We start from the raw sequence: 16,531 nt of genomic DNA, 5'->3' as shown, positions 1-16,531 counted from the left end.
TATAAGATTTAAAAATATTGAGTCTAGCTGCAACAGTAGATTTAAAAGTATTTAATTTGACTGTAACATTACATCCAATTATAATATTTATAATATAAATTTATATAATATTTATTAATATAAATTATAATATTTACAGTTTTTCTTCCATAGTAATTATAATTTTTTTCAAAATTTATTAAGGATTATTATTATTATATATTATTATTATTATTATTATTATTATTATTATTACCCTTTAAATTAAATATATGGTTGTTTTTTTAATATTGATAATAATTTTTTATTGGAACCCCACCCCCCCAAATTTTTCATGCATCTTATCTCAATTTATGGACCACCGCCACTGCCCTCCCTTCTCCGTCTTCAAAACGGTAACACAGCTCCCATTCATTTTCAACTGGCATCCTGACATTCTCCCTGATATGACCTTCTTTTTGCATTTATTAAGGCTGCTCACAGTACCCTTTTTTTTTTTTTTTCATACTCACAATGCTATTTGTTGCCTAGAGCTGTTGAACTTGAAGAGGGATTTGTGAAGATGTCTCAGCAAGAAAACAGTAGCAGGGATAAGAGATGGTCTCTCCAAGGAATGACAGCTCTTGTCACTGGTGGAACCAAAGGACTCGGGTAATTCCAGATTTTCAGTTCCTTGTTCATCTGCACCTTGCTTGATGTTTTACTTTAGCTCCGTAGTCTTAATTTATTCTGGTTAATTTCTTGGAAGATGATGCACAAAAGCAAGATTCCATTAAGGTCTCAAATCTCTTTAGTAAAACATAAGAATATAAGTATATTTTCTTCCTTTAATTTACAAAATTCAGCAGAGAATATAAATTGTATTATCGCTTATAACACTGATTCCTGGGTCCATTACACGTACTCCTTGAATCTTTTCGCAGTAATAACTAGCTTATTCTTGAAATTAAAGGTGTTAAAACAGTAGACTTGTTAATTTGCTGATGATCAATTATGATCAGGTATGCTATTGTGGGTGAGTTGGCAGCACTAGGGGCAATCGTGCATACATGCGGGAGGAGTCAAGACCAGCTCAATGAAAACCTCCGTGAATGGAAGGCGAAGGGTTTTAAAGTTACTGGTTCAGTCTGTGATTTGTCCTCTGATGCTGAAAGAGAGAAGCTGATGGAGGAGGTTTCTTCTTTGTTTGATGGAAAACTTGACATCCTTGTAAGTAAAATCTCTCTTCGTTTCTTATTTGCTCAACTCATTCACAGCACTTGGAACTTACATAATGTCAGTAAGTTACATGGAAACTTACATCTTGAAGATTACACAATCAGTAACTCCTAATGTTTAGTCAAAGTTAAATGCTTGGGAGAATATTCAGGGGATAATTGATTCTAATCAAATCTCAGCTTGCCTAAATTCTGGCACTTGCAGTTCACGTCCCTACTTAAAAATATTCTGTAAACAAAACAAACAAGGTAGTGAAAAATACGTTCTCTTCTTTAGTCTTTCTTCAAACTCTACATGGTACCGGGGGCATCACATTGGCCAACGTTAAATGACTTCCTCTAGCTCTACTGCACTTCCCACTTTCTTCACACCACCCACTGTCAACATCCATGAACTCACTAAAGACAACTACACCACATGGAAAGCACAGATTATACCTTATTGTATTGGCTTTGATTTATTCGGTTATTTTGATGGAACAACCACACATAACTCTCTCTTCTATTGACGCCACCAATGCCACTCCCTCTTCTCCAAATCCTGCATACACTCATTGGATTTGTCAGGATGCCTTGATACTAGGTGCCATAATGTCCACATTAACTGAGCCTATTGTAGCTCAAATCAAACCTCATATGATGTGTCTAGCAAGCACTGGAAAAGATCTTTGCCTCACAATGCAAAGCTCGTGTTTTTCATCTTCGTTCTCAACTCTCCACTCTTCGTAAAGGTTCTCAATCAACCACTAATTATTTCTTCAACATCTGAAAGATTTCTGATGAACTAGCTGTCTCTGGCCAACCTTCATCATAGGACGATACAATCACTTGTATTCTTGATGGACTTGGCCATGATTATGACTCATTAGCCACCAATATTACAGCTCGACAGGATTCAGTTACGTTGGAGGAATTGTACTCATTACTGCTGATTATTGATTCCATAATCACTGCCAAGAATACAACATCCTTTTTTGGCAATGGTTCTGAAAATCTTTCTACTCGTCAACACAATTCCTTTCAACCTCGCAGCTGTGGAAACAGTCGTGGACGAGGGCGTGGCTACTATCGCACTCAGCACTCCAATTATCACACCAGTGGTCGAGGCCAATTCAACAAAGAACCCATCTACTATTGCAACTGTCCCACGCAGCAGCACTGAGGCCGAATACAAAGCTCTTGCCAATGCTGCTGCTGAATTGCAGTGACTGCGCAAGCTTTCGGAAGAACTCGATCGGTTTAACCCCTACTCATCAACCTATCATTTGGTGTGATAAAGTTGGAGCAACATATCTCTCTGCCAATTCCATTTTCCATACTAGAACAAAAACATATTGAAATTGACTTTCAGTTTGTTCGTGATGTTGTGCATAACGAACAAGTCCCGGTCAAACTTCTCTCCACCAAAAGATCAGATTGCTGACCTGCTAACAAAACCTCTGGCCACACAAAGGTTCCACCATGCCCTGTTCAATCTCAACGCCAGGGAACTTCCCTTGAGATTGCGGGGCGTGTCAGTAATGCACACGGAAACTTACATCTTGAAGATTATCAGAAGGACAAAAATATTGCAGAAGATTACACAATCACTAACCCCTAGTGTTTAGTCAAAGTTAAATGCTTGGGAGAATATTAAGGGGATAATTGATTCCAATCAAATCTCAGCTTGCCTAAATCTTTGCATTTGCTGTGCACGTCTCTACTTACAAATATTCTGTAAACAAAACAAACTATGCAATGAAAAATACTTTCTGTTCTTTAGTCTTTTTTCAAACTCTACACAGAAGGGCTTAATAATATTATGAGGGAAACTCTATTGTCCCTTTGGTGTAGAATAGCTGGCAGCCTGGCATCATAGAATTGTAAGTCCGGCCAAGGATTTGAAATGACCAAGGAAACCTAATTAACCGTAACATAAATGCATGTAACTTGGTATTGCAAATAAATAAGAACTTGTCTGATTGCCTAAACTTTGTTGATCTCTAGATAAACAACGCTGGGGGGAACATACATAAAGGAACCTTGGACTACACAACTGAGGATTTCGTATCCATCATGAATATAAACCTTGGATCTGCTTTCCATCTGTCCCAACTTGCACATCCACTTTTGAAAGCTTCAGGAGCTGGAAGGATCGTCTTTATGTCATCCATTGCCAGTGTGGTTTCTATAAACCCTCAATATCCTATATATTCCGCTACTAAAGGTACTCGGCATAATTTTCTATCTCTTATCTCGTTTTCCTTTTTGGTGTTTGTATCACAGAAGCTTGTTATGTTGTGATTTCTATATAATTGCAGGTGCAATGAACCAACTTACAAGGAATTTGGCTTGCGAATGGGCTAAGGATAACATAAGGGTTAACGCAGTGGCACCATGGGCCGTCCGAACTCCTCTCACTGAACGTGTACGAACTCTCCAATTCTTTAACTAATGTTTCTCTCCTTTATGCTGTCTTTTCCTTTCAGTGCTCCTTGCACAAGTGCAACAACATAGGTGAATCGTTTTTATCACAGGAAATTGTGTCGAGTATGAACATTCTGAAAATATCTAATAATGATTTTCCTGTACGATTCAGTTTCTCGACGACGAAAAAATTCGGAAGGACGTTGTCAATCGAACCCCTATGAAACGATTTGGAGAACCAGGGGATGTGTCTTCTGTTGTCGCATTTCTATGCTTCCCTGCACCAGGCTTCTTAACCGGACAAGTGATTTGCGTTGATGGAGGGATGTCAGTGAATGGCTTCTCCATGGACTGAAAACTAATTAGCTTCAAGGCCTGTTGGTTCATCTACTAGCTAGCAGGAAATGTACGAGAGAATCATATTGCTGGTTGTTGAAGTATTATAGCCAAATAATAGTCAAAGACTATCAATAGCCAAAAAGTTTGTTCATCTACTGACTTTCTTTTCTTTATTTTTTTCTTATGCATAATTCTTAATGTTTAGGTGGATTTTATACTCTTACATTTCCTACATAAACGAAGACATTTATGCTTATCTATCTAAAATTTATTCTTATCCAAAACTCTTATAGATATTAATCTTTAATATTGCAAAGTTGAAAAATATTACAATTCTTATAACTCTAAATCCTAACTCCTGAGTAATACTGAATTCTAACATTCCTTTTCAATATCAACTGTTATTATTCTTTAATCTTCTGCTCTTTACGATATTTTGCCTCAATTGTGTTAATGTTGTTTTTATTCTTTCATTACCAAACATGAATTTTTTTTACATTGAAAAACGTAATTTTACCTTTGTAATCTACACCAATTACATTTTTTCAAGCCATATTCGAATTTTCAAATCGTCAATCAGTCATGTAGATTTTCCATCTAAGAGTAACCGTTGGGTGTACACATCTTTAATTTCTTGTAGCTTAATTCAAATTTGCTCCTATTACTTTATCTTGAGTTTCCACTAGAAACCTGACTGAGTAAGACTCTGAATCTTAGATCGACTAGGTCAGCCTATTGATTGAATTTAATGATTATCTTTCAAATAACATATTAATCGAGTTTGTTTTCTACTAGAAATCTAACTCGAGTCAGGCTTCAAGTTTTGAATTTGTTAAGTCGATTTGCCGAGGTAGATTGAATTTAATGACTATGTTCCTAAACCCCTGTCAATCCAGTTCGTTTTTGTGAGGTTTACAAGTGTCATATTCTAATTTCTTACCTCTATATATTTTGAAAAATAATATATATATATATATAGTAAATTTAGTAAATTTTAATATATATTTAGTAAATTTTAATTATTTTGTTATTTTTATCGATTTATCAGTTACTACGAACATTCATGCTCTGCAAGTATGGACGACTGGAACAACGGGAGAGCTCACCCCGGTGAGTATATTCTTTTTAAATATGACTTTTCCAACTATGTTAGTATACTAAGTACATTTTGCCAGATTCTTTGTCCGCTGCAACCTTTGATATATGTGTTTGGTATTGTTGTAACTTTTATTATTGTAGTTTGAAAAAAATTATTTTTATAAAAAATATTTTTGGTTGAGGTTGGGTTGATATTTATATATATTTAATTAAAACTGTGGTTGAAATTGAGGTTGAATAAAAAGTAGTTTGATGTATTTGGTTAAACATGCTTTTCAAATTGAAGTTTTATATATATACATTGATGGTTTTTAATTTAAATATTGTAGAATTAACTATCACTATTATATCATAAAATAAATAATATTTTATATCAAATATTTTTTATTATTCCATTAACTTATCTACAACTTTATCACGTATGGAATTCATCTGATAAGGACTACAGTTTTCATGTTTTTTTGAGCGTGCAATAAAATCAGGTAAAATATCATTAGAAATAAAATTGGAATTGCGATCAAATTATACAAAGGCTACGTTATCATATGATCTTCTTTTAATTTATGTAGTATCATTGAATAATATTAAACACTAATTTTTCGAGTAAAACATATTTTTAAAAAAATTAGATTTTTTTTACCGAGTTGGACACAGTCAAATGAACAGTTGCGTCATTATTTACGTGAACAGAAACACATGAATTAATTCACTTGGCACTTGCAGAGTGAATTAATTCACTCTACAAGTATGAAGATGGTGGAACGCAGGCAATTACAGACACGAAAAGCAATAATTTTTTACTTATACAAAAACGGTTGTGTAAACTCAATTTTTAGTAGGATCTATTTTAAAATATGTATTTATATTTTTTATCAAACAATTATAAATTATAGTTGAAACAAAACACAGTTCCAATCACAATATAAAAGATACTGGGACACTCGTTTCCATAACTAAACTCTTTCTTAAGTGATTTTGAGGTCCTGTAGGTGGTGGCAACTTTTATTACAACGCCATCCTCCCAATCTGAACATCAGCTGATGAGTATATGAATAATGTGTCAACCATTAAAAATGTTTCTAATATAATTATATACGCAATAAGTTTTCGTTTACTGGAAATGTTTTGGATACAATGGTTAGTCTGTCAGTCTAGTTTTGTCTTTTCCAAGCTGACCAGTCCTGTGAAGTGGGTCATCATCAAACCGGTCTATTTTCAGTATTTCTTTATCGTCGAGTTGCTGAATCTTGTGTCCAATGCATACTATGTGGTATTTGCTGTGCAAATGTTGTTCTTGAGTCTCTTCATTTAATATTTGCTGCTGCTTTCAAGTAGTAGTAAGAAGTTAAGCAGTGGTAGTTGGTTACATTTTGAAGTTGACATTGTCCAAGCTAGATTCACCACTTCAAAGGTTTTTATTAGTAAGCTTCATCAACTCGTTTATGTTTAACTTGGCTCCGGTGACAAGTCTCAAGCAGATTCACAAGATATGGACACAGAATACTATGGTGGTTGAAATAATTTGAGTGCTATTAATCTTGGCACCTTCATGGACCTTGTCTCTATCAAGTTCAAGAACTAATATACCATATCTTTCAGCTTCTAACTAGGAACATATATTCTATGAATATCATTTAACAGGCTGTGAAGATTGATGGACGTGAAGTTGGCGATGGACAAGTGGGACCTGTGACTCGAAGGTTGCAAAATGCTTACAAAAAGCTTACAGAAGAGTCAGGAGTGCCCATACCATCCTGTCAGGAGAATTAAATAATATATATAGCTTCTACAAGGTCTGATCACTTTTCCTCTTTCAGCAAGCGATACTAATAGAAAAACAACATTGAACAGAAATATGAGCCACAATTACTTTCACTATACAAACAGAATGTTTCATGTCATTTGTTTAAACGTATCATGCTCTTCTTGAACATATTACATCTATAATTTACCAATCAAATCATGATTTCTTCTTCTTTGTTTGATGCGCAAGAACACTATTTTTTTTACCAGTTCACGAACCATGACTGCTGCTAAGAAACATTCTATGCCCTCTCCCTTTAATATTCCCTCGCCTTTCAACGATGGAACTTAATTATTTGTGCAGACTGTAGACATTGTGCAAGGGGGGTTGCTTTCATTCCCACAGAAAGAAGATTGTGCAGTTGCGTTTCGATCGCCAGCATCACAGTTAAAGCACTGCAGATTTCAGATGCTTGTGGAGATGATACCATAATCTTGGCATTTCTCTGCATGTTAACACAGAAGCTAAAATTGTTAATGTGTTTAGCAACACAGGACTTTTAAGTAATTCCCTACATCTTAAACTTCAGTAGGGATGTGTCTACTTAGCCAATAAAATAAATCTCAGACTGTTAAATAGTTTGAACGTGATTGTAGCATTTACTTCAAGCAATGCTATAATATATATTTGTGCGTTGGTTCATCGGTATGTATAAGATTAATTCAAGGACTCTATTTTAATATGCCGAGGAATAGGTTCTGTAATGAACACTACCTTAGGATGCAACCACCTTAGTTTTAATCCTTGCATTGGTTAGTGTTCTAGGATGTTGAAAATACAGATATAAAATATGTTTTTCAGTAAGTACATGGAGATATTCTCACTGTATTTATTTTTTCTATTTCGAAACAATAACCAACCATTAAGTGAAAATGCCGAATTATTGTGCTCATAAAACAATTACAATCAGAAGAATATTTTGTGGCAATATAGAGATTTGGTTTCTTTGAATGGTAATCTTTATTATTGTCTTTTAAGAGCAGGAACTCTAGCGGTCTTTTTAATGTTTCCATGGAGCAATTTTCTGTGTTTAATTATATGTACTTATGAAAAGGATAATTCGGAGTTCGGATTTCCATTGCTTTCTGATAAAACGGGAGCTGATAAATACTTGATGGAGTCTGATGGGCAGCTGCTAAACTCGGGCTGGAGGATGAAACACCATTAATTTTTCTCCAGTTTCGACTTCTCACAAAACCATTGGGTGGAGGAAGATAGAGCAAGATTCTCGAGGATCAAGATGTTCAATAAACTTGAGCATATCATCTTGCCTTACAGGGACAACATTTGTGCATGTAAGAGGTTTGGTGATGAAGTTATTTTAATTTGACACCACGAAAATATTTGGAAACACGATTGAGACTGTGTGTTTTTTAAAATTTATTTTTATTTAAATTTATTTTTTTATATTTTTTTTATTATTTTAATATATTAATATTAAGAATAATTTAATAAATTTTTAAATAAAAAATATTTTAAACTATAACCATTGTAATATTACGAGCTCAAACATTTCCTACTTATCCGGTGTACGTATTGCTATGATATGCCATTACATAATGAGTGAACTACTTCATTTACGTGGACTTTAAGATTGCTTTTGGCTAATGTTTTAGGGCGTGTTCGACAGTGTGATTTTGGATACTTTTTAAATAATTTTTTGTATTAAAATGTATGTCAATGATGTTTTTTTATTTTTTAAAAATAATTTTTAACATCAGCACATCAAAACGATCTAAAACATACAAACTATATTAAATTTTAACAAAAAAAAATTAAAATTTTTTGAGAACATAACCAGAACCGCGTTTCCAAACATTCCCTTAGAACATAATGTACACGAAAAGTATTATTTGGTTGAATTAAGGAACAAATAGTTATATAAAATAAATATGTTTTTATTATAATTATAAAATAAATTTAAATTATTATAAATTATAGGGGATATATTTATTTTTACTGTCTCTATCTATACTGGCTCGAGTAAGAAATAAACCTACCCATAAGGTAAAAAAAATCATAATTATCTTAAGTTTTTACCTATATTTAAGCTTATCAGTTTTTTTTTTCTTATATAGGAATTTGAGAATGTTATAAAAGTTGTTTTTTTAAGTTTTAAATATATTAAAATAATATTTTTTTTATTTTTTAAAATTTATTTTAACATCTTCCCATCAAAACAATTAAAAAATAATTTAAATAAAAAAACTTAAATTTAAACAAAAAGCAGTTTTAACCAATTCTATGGGCTGTATAATTTAGAGGACACAATGCGTTATGAGAACCAATGGAAAGAGATTGCTTCGAAGTTCGGACTTCCATCATCAGACAGGCATATTGACTTTCAAGCTCTTTGCAAAGGATATTCCAAGACCACACAATACCAACATTAATCCTCACCCAAAATTAAGTGGTACACAATTATTGGCCCACTTGCTACACTGTAAAGTGGAGTAATTTTTAATTGATTTTTTAAAAAAAAAAATTAATAATTTAAATTTTATAAATCTAAGAATTATTAGAGATTTATATGGTCATTAACTTCAGGGTCCATAAAATTAGTTGAGATATATACAAATTGACCCAAACACCTACATTAATAAAATAAAAATAAATAATTTTTATTTTTTTATTTAATTAATACAGATCTGGAGAGCTGCTATGAGCATGTTGTTATGGCTTCTTTATGTTTATATAAAAAAAAAATGGCTTGTAGTTGGTTTTTTTGGGTACAAGAAAGTGTTAATGTAATGTTGTGTATTATATACATCAAACTATTTTATCAAAATCTCAAATCTATTGTGACAAAAAAAACCTTGGTTACATTATTATAAGTAAATCTAAAAGAGATGGAACATTACATCATGCATTGCCTCATAAAATACAGTGAATATATTGTTCATATATTTTTTTATTTAGGTTATATTGGAACAAATTATAAAAAAGTTTAGATTAATTTGTTAAAGGATGGTGGGATTAAAAGGTAAAAGATCAAAATAAATATAAAAAAACAAGAAAATGGGTAACATTTTCAGATTTTGGAGTGAAAAACCTATTTATGTATTTGCATTTATATATTTTTGTAATTATAAAGTTAATTTAGAAATAATTGTGTAATTTAATATATATTATATAAAAAAAAATGATGACACGTACTTACACATGTTAGCATATGAAGGGTAATCTAGTTGTCAAACGTCACTTTCTTCGGTAGAGTTTCTCTTGGCGTCATGGGGTGCGTGCTTCATGCCATTGAGTTAGGCGTCCATTGTTTTTTTTCCTCTCTTTTTTTTTTTTTTTAATTTATACTTAACATTTTAAATTTTAGAATAGCCTTCTTGGAGATATTTGAATATCAATAATTATTCTTTTAATTTATTAATTTATAATCTTTTTTATTAGCTATAGATTTTTTTTATTTATTTTCAATAATTCATTATCCCCCACCCATTTTTGTCACTAGCTATAGATTTTTTTTATCACCACACCTTTTCCGTCTTCAACACAGCTCCCATTCATTTTCAACTGACGTTCTTCCTGATAAGACTGCACTTTTCTTTTTTGCATTTATTAAGGCTCCTTATAGATTTTTTTTTTCATATTTAGAGAATGTTTGTAGTTATTATTTAAAATGTTTTTTTATTTAAAAATATATTAAAATAATATTTTATTTTTACTTTTTAAAAATTATTTTTAAAACCTGTACATTAAAATTATTTAAAAACATTAAAAAAAATTAATTTAAAAAAAAATTCACATTTTTAAAATACAAAAACAAAAATTAAAAATTACAATGCTATTTATAGCCTAAAGCTGTTGAACTTGAAGGAGAGGTATGTGAAGATGTCTCAGCAAGAAAACAGTAGCAGGGATAAGAGATGGTCTCTCCAAGGAATGACAGCTCTTGTCACTGGTGGAACCAAAGGACTCGGGTAATTCCAGATTTTCAGTTCCTTTTTCATCTGCACCTTGCTTGATGTTTTACTTTAGCTCCGTAGTCTTAATTTATTCTGGTTAATTTCTTGGAAGATGATGCACAAAAGCAAGATTCCATTAAGGTCTCAAATCTCTTTAGTAAAACATAAGAATACAAGTATATTTTCTTCCTTTAATTTACAAAATTCAGCAGAGAATATAAATTGTATTATCGCTTATAACACTGATTCCTGGGTCCATTACACGTAGTCCTTGAATCTTTTCGCAGTAATAACTAGCTTATTCTTGAAATTAAAGGTGTTAAAACAGTAGACTTGCTAATTTGCTGATGATCAATTATGATCAGGTATGCTATTGTGGGTGAGTTGGCAGCACTAGGGGCAATCGTGCATACATGCGGGAGGAGTCAAGACCAGCTCAATGAAAACCTCCGTGAATGGAAGGCGAAGGGTTTTAAAGTTACTGGTTCAGTCTGTGATTTGTCCTCTGATGCTGAAAGAGAGAAGCTGATGGAGGAGGTTTCTTCTTTGTTTGATGGAAAACTTGACATCCTTGTAAGTACAATCTCTCTTCGTTTCTTATTTGCTCAACTCATTCACAGCACTTGGAACTTACATAATGTCAGTAATTTACATGGAAACTTACATCTTGAAGATTATCAGAGGGAAAAAAGCATTGCAGAAGATTACACAATCACTAACTCCTAATGTTTAGTCAAAGTTAAATGCTTTGGAAAATATTCAGGGGATAATTGATTCCAATCAAATCTCAGCTTGCCACTTCCTCTTCTCCAAATCCTGTATACACTCATTGGATTCGTCAGGATGCCTTGATACTAAGTGCCATAATGTCCACATTAACTGAGCCTATTGTAGCTCAAATTGCTTCTCATCAAACCTCATATGACGTCTGGCAAGCACTGGAAAAGATCTTTGCCTCACAATTCAAAGCTCGTGTTTTTCATCTTCGTTCTCAACTCTCCACTCTTCGTAAAGGTTCTCAATCAACTACTAATTATTTCTTCAACATCTGAAAGATTTCTGATGAACTAGGTATCGCTGGCCAACCTTAATCATATGACGATACAATCACTTATTATATTCTTGCTGGACTTGGACATGATTATGACTCATTAGCCTCCAGTATTACAGCTCGAAAGGATTCAGTTACTTTGGAGGAACTGTACTCATTACTGCCGATTACTGAGTCCATAATCACTGCCACCAATACAACATCCTTTTTTGGCGATGGTTCTGAAAATCTTTCTACTCGTCAACACAATTCCTTTAAACCTCCAAGCCGTGGAAACAGTCGTGGACGAGGGCGTGGCTACTATCGCACTCACCACTCCAATTATCACACCAGTGGTCGAGGTCAATTCAACAAAGATCCCATCTACTATCAGCTTTGTGATAAAGCATGCCAAACTGCCAAAACTTGCTACTCTAGGTCTCGTATCTCCTACAATAACCAATCATCTAATAACAATATTCAAGGTTTAACAGCAACAAGGAACTCTCTCGCAGACACTGTGGTATCCAGATACTGGTGCGACACGTCATCTTACAAGTGATTTAACCAATCTCAATCTCAGACATGGTCGAACAAAAAAATCTCGGGTCAACTCGATTGAGTCGATCTAGTTGAGTCAGGTTAAAAAATTAGGTCAAAAGGTTTAATACTCTGATTGGTTTGCCATAATTTTTGTTAAAAAATCTTTGGTTTGGTTTGCCATAGTTTTTGTTAAATAGTCTTTGAGTTTAAGGATGTATTTGACAAATACCCCTTAAATCTATTTTTAATAGTATTATTACAAAGAAAAATGAATTTTTGCATAACAAAGCCTAAAAAATAAAAGAAAATATTTTTTTTGTATTTTTCTTACATATGACTAAAAATCCTAATGTTATTTAAGCATTTTTTTTAAAAAAATCTAAAATGTCTTGACATGTTTTTCTTAAGAAAATATTGCATAGATTTTATAACAAGTTTGTATAATTTTAAAGTTTGACCTATATTTTAAAAATACCATAACATTTTTTTTTGTTTTTTAATATATAGAATTATAAACTTATATGTAAGATATATTCCTGATATTAAATAAAAAGACAATTTACTTTATTTTTTATGTTAACATTAGAACAATTATATATATTTTTAACCTAATAAAATAAAAACTTCTTTATTGAGGAAGATTTTTTTAAACCCCTAATGGACCAAAAGTTAGAAAACACAATATTTTCTTAGTTTATATATATATATATATAAACAGTATAGCTTACCTCATGTAAAATGTATTAGGAGTGCTAATATTTTTTTTTACGCAATTAGTCCTTACTCAGACTCCAAGACTAGCTAGAGTTTTTAGTGACTAAAATATTAGATGGCGACTTTCATTCCATTCTTTCTACTCATAAACGACAAGAATTTCTTATCATTTCCACCCACATGATCATTCCTAACGATCTTGATATGAGAAAATAATCACCGCGATGCCGTCTACGTGCGCCGCTTTATATGGTCTTCATCAAGCTCCACATGCTTGGTTCTCCAAGCTCTATGTACAACCTCTTAAATATGGCTTCACTAGCGAACAATCTGATACCTTGCAATTTATCTATCATTAAAAATCCACATTAATATATTTTTTGATTTATATCGATGATATAATTCTGACAAGATCATCCTCTACTGCCATCATTGATGTTATCTATCATTGAGAATCCATAGTAATATTTCTCTTGATTTATGTCAATGATATAATTTTGACAAGACTATCTTTTACTACCATCATTATGTTAAAAAACTAATTCAATCTAAAAATTTAAGCTTTTAGGTGAAGTTTGAAAATGTGATTTATATTATTTTTTAACATACTTTCTCAAATGAAAGTTTTTTTGACTAAAAACTTACACAAGTTCATACTACCTTATGCTTAATTTTTATCAAATAAATAGGGATAATAAGATTTGAACTCGTGACTGCTTGATTATCAAGATTTTTGATACCATGTCAAAAAATTACTTAAATCTAATAACTTAAATTTTTACGTGAGATTTCAATGAATAATTTATTATGCTAGCAACAATCTGAACATTGACTTGCCATTAAGGACCCTGGACAGCTAATTTTTTTCCTTGGTGTTGAAGCCTTTCCTTGCATCAATGGTCTCTATCTCTCTCATCAAAGATACATCACTGACTTACTGCTGCGTTCTGGCATGGATAAATGCAAACCTTTTGCAACTCCTATGGCAACTTCACTCACTTTCTCCAAGTATGATCGTCTAGATTGCACTGATGCAAATTTATATCGCAACATCGTGGGGAGTCTACTTTATTTGGCTTTCACCAGACCAAATATCTCATTTGTTGTCCTTGCATCGTCTCGGTAAATTCATGCATGATTTAAAAGAACCTCACTGGCAAGCTGTGAAACGCATCCTGTGTTATTTAAAAATAGACAATTTCTTTTGGATTCTTCATCCCTAAGTCCCAGTCACTGCATTTTCAAGCCTTTGCTGACAGTGACTGGGATGGTGACCCCTGATGATCGACGGTCAGTTAGGGCCTATTGCATTTACCTTGGTTCTAGTCTCATTTCATGGACTTGCAAGCAACAAGCAACTGTCGCACGCAGCAGCACTGAGACCGAATACAAAGCTCTTGCCAATGCTGCTGCTGAATTACAGTGACTGCGCAAGCTTTCGGATGAACTTGGTTTGACCCCTACTCAACAACCTATCATTTGGTGTGAGGACATTGGAGCAACAAATCTCTCTGCCAAATCCATTTTCCATTCTAGAACAAAAACATATTGAAATTGACTTTCAGTTTGTTCGTGATGTTGTGCATAACGAACAAATCCACGTCAAATTTCTCTCCACCAAAAGATCAGATTGCTGACCTGCTAACAAAACCTCTGGCCACACAAAGGTTCCACCATGCCCGGTTCAATCTCAACGCCAGGGAACTTCCCTTGAGATTGCGGGGGCGTGTCAGTAATGTACATGGAAACTTACATCTTGAAGATTATCATAAGGACAAAAAGATTGCAGAAGATTACACAATCACTAACCCCTAATGTTTAGTCAAAGTTGAATGCTTGGGAGAATGGTCAGGGGATAATTGATTCCAATAAAATCACAGCTTGCCTAAATCTTGGCACTTGCTGTGCACGTCTCTACTTACAAATATTCTGTAAACAAAACAAACAATGCAATGAAAAATACATCCTGTTTTTTAGAACCGCAACATAAATGCATGTAACTTGATATTGCAAGTAAATAAGAACTTGTCGGATTGCCTCAACTTTGCTAATCTCTAGATAAACAATGCTGGGGGGAACATACATAAAGGAACCTTAGACTACACAACTGAGGATTTCGTATCCATCATGAATATAAACCTTGGATCTGCTTTCCATCTGTCCCAACTTGCGCATCCACTTTTGAAAGCTTCAGGAGCTGGAAGGATCGTCTTTATGTCATCCGTTACCAGTGTGGTTTCTATAAACCCTCAATATCCTATATATTCAGCTGCTAAAGGTACTTTGCATAATTTTCTATCTTTTATCTCATTTTCCTTTTTGGTGTTTGTAACACAGAAGCTTGTTATGTTGTGATTTCTATATAATTGCAGGTGCAATGAACCAACTTACAAGGAATTTGGCATGCGAATGGGCTAAGGACAACATAAGGGTTAACGCAGTGGCGCCATGGTCCATCCGAACTCCTCTCACCGAACATGTACGAACTCTACAATTCTTTAACTAATGTTTCTCTCCTTTATGCTTTCTTTTCCTTTCAGTGCTCGTTGCACAAGTGCAGCAACATAGGTGAATCGTTTTTATCACAGGAAATTGCGTCCAGGATGAACATTCTTAAAATATCTAATAATGCTTTTCCTGTACGATTCAGTTTCTGGACGACGAAAAGTTTCGGAAGGAGGTTTTCAATCGAACCCCTATGAAACGACTTGGAGAACCAGGGGATGTGTCTTCTGTTGTCGCATTTCTATGCTTCCCTGCACCAGGCTTTTTAACCGGACAAGTTATTTGCGTTGATGGAGGGATGTCAGTGAATGGCTTCTCCATGGGCTGAAAACTAATTAGCTTCAAGGCCTGTTGGTCATCTACTAGCTAGCAGGAAATGTACGAGAGAATCATATTGCTGGTTGTTGAAGTATTATAGCCAAATAATATTCAAAGACTATCAATAGCCAAAAAGTTAGTTCATCTACTGACTTTCTTTTCCTTATTATTTTCTTGTGTTTTTTCTTATGCATAATTCTTAATGTTTAGGTGGCTTTATATACTCTTACAATTCCTACTTAAACTAAGACGTTTATGCTTGTCTAAGTAAGATTTATTCTTTTCTAAAACTCTAATAGATATTAATCTTTAATATTGCAAAGTTAAAAATTATTATAACTCTTACAAACTCTAAATCATAACTCCTAACTAATATTGAATTCTAACCATACTCTCAGTATCAACTATAATCATTCTTCTATCATTTCCTTCTTTTCATGAATTTCTTCAACATTGAAAAAAGTAATTTTACCATTGTATTCAATTTCAATTATATTCCTCCAAGCCATATTCATGTTTCCAAATCTTCAATAAGACTCGTAAATTTTTCATCTAAAAATAACCTTCGAGCTTGCATGTTTTTAATTTCTTGTAACTTACTTCAAAATTTTTTATTTAAAAACCTGACTCGAGTAAGGCTTTAAATCTTGAATTTACTAGG

General features: G+C 33.2%; 2 protein-coding genes and 1 long non-coding RNA gene across 4 annotated transcripts; all 3 read left to right on the top strand.

Annotated features, from left to right (window-relative positions):
* The first annotated feature begins 267 nt into the window (after window positions 1-267).
* On the top strand, window positions 268-4,225 carry LOC133693712 (tropinone reductase homolog At2g29150-like). Of its 2 annotated transcripts, XM_062114994.1 has the most exons (6): window positions 268-374; window positions 511-630; window positions 981-1,188; window positions 3,183-3,402; window positions 3,497-3,603; window positions 3,775-4,225. In XM_062114994.1, exons 2-6 carry the CDS (start codon window positions 542-544, stop codon window positions 3,955-3,957), a joined length of 807 nt encoding a protein of 268 aa, XP_061970978.1. In that variant the 5' UTR covers window positions 268-374; window positions 511-541; the 3' UTR covers window positions 3,958-4,225. The 2 variants fall into 2 exon arrangements, with proteins under 2 accessions (XP_061970978.1, XP_061970977.1); XM_062114993.1 differs by lacking the exon at window positions 268-374 and having other exon boundaries at window positions 381-630.
* Window positions 4,226-4,963: 738 nt separating this feature from the next.
* Window positions 4,964-7,485, top strand: LOC133695385 (uncharacterized). The gene is made up of 3 exons (XR_009842431.1): window positions 4,964-5,051; window positions 6,681-6,832; window positions 7,147-7,485. It is a non-coding gene; the product is annotated as an uncharacterized LOC133695385 (long non-coding RNA).
* A 3,134-nt stretch (window positions 7,486-10,619) lies between these two features.
* LOC133693571 (tropinone reductase homolog At2g29150-like) lies at window positions 10,620-16,018 on the top strand. Its single transcript, XM_062114804.1, has 5 exons — window positions 10,620-10,775; window positions 11,126-11,333; window positions 15,106-15,325; window positions 15,420-15,526; window positions 15,698-16,018. The coding sequence occupies exons 1-5, from the start codon at window positions 10,687-10,689 to the stop codon at window positions 15,878-15,880; spliced, it is 807 nt and encodes a 268-aa protein (XP_061970788.1). The 5' UTR covers window positions 10,620-10,686; the 3' UTR covers window positions 15,881-16,018.
* Window positions 16,019-16,531: the final 513 nt, after the last annotated feature.

This window comes from Populus nigra, chromosome 5 (genome assembly GCF_951802175.1).
Source record: "Populus nigra chromosome 5, ddPopNigr1.1, whole genome shotgun sequence".
NCBI classification, from domain to species: domain Eukaryota; kingdom Viridiplantae; phylum Streptophyta; class Magnoliopsida; order Malpighiales; family Salicaceae; genus Populus; species Populus nigra.
This window is presented reverse-complemented; position numbering and strand designations above follow the sequence as displayed.

What these genes read in the sequence shown, in the direction of transcription:
- LOC133693712 (XM_062114994.1), top strand. Translation starts at nt 542, where the DNA reads ATGTCTCAGCAAGAAAACAGTAGCAGGGATAAGAGATGGTCTCTCCAA. An exon ending in ATGGAAAACTTGACATCCTT is followed by an intron (nt 1,189 to 3,182) that starts GTAAGTAAAATC and finishes GTTGATCTCTAG; the next exon opens with ATAAACAACGCTGGGGGGAA. An exon ending in TATATATTCCGCTACTAAAG is followed by an intron (nt 3,403 to 3,496) that starts GTACTCGGCATA and finishes ATATAATTGCAG; the next exon opens with GTGCAATGAACCAACTTACA.
- LOC133693571 (XM_062114804.1), top strand. Translation starts at nt 10,687, where the DNA reads ATGTCTCAGCAAGAAAACAGTAGCAGGGATAAGAGATGGTCTCTCCAA. An exon ending in GGTGGAACCAAAGGACTCGG is followed by an intron (nt 10,776 to 11,125) that starts GTAATTCCAGAT and finishes AATTATGATCAG; the next exon opens with GTATGCTATTGTGGGTGAGT. An exon ending in TATATATTCAGCTGCTAAAG is followed by an intron (nt 15,326 to 15,419) that starts GTACTTTGCATA and finishes ATATAATTGCAG; the next exon opens with GTGCAATGAACCAACTTACA.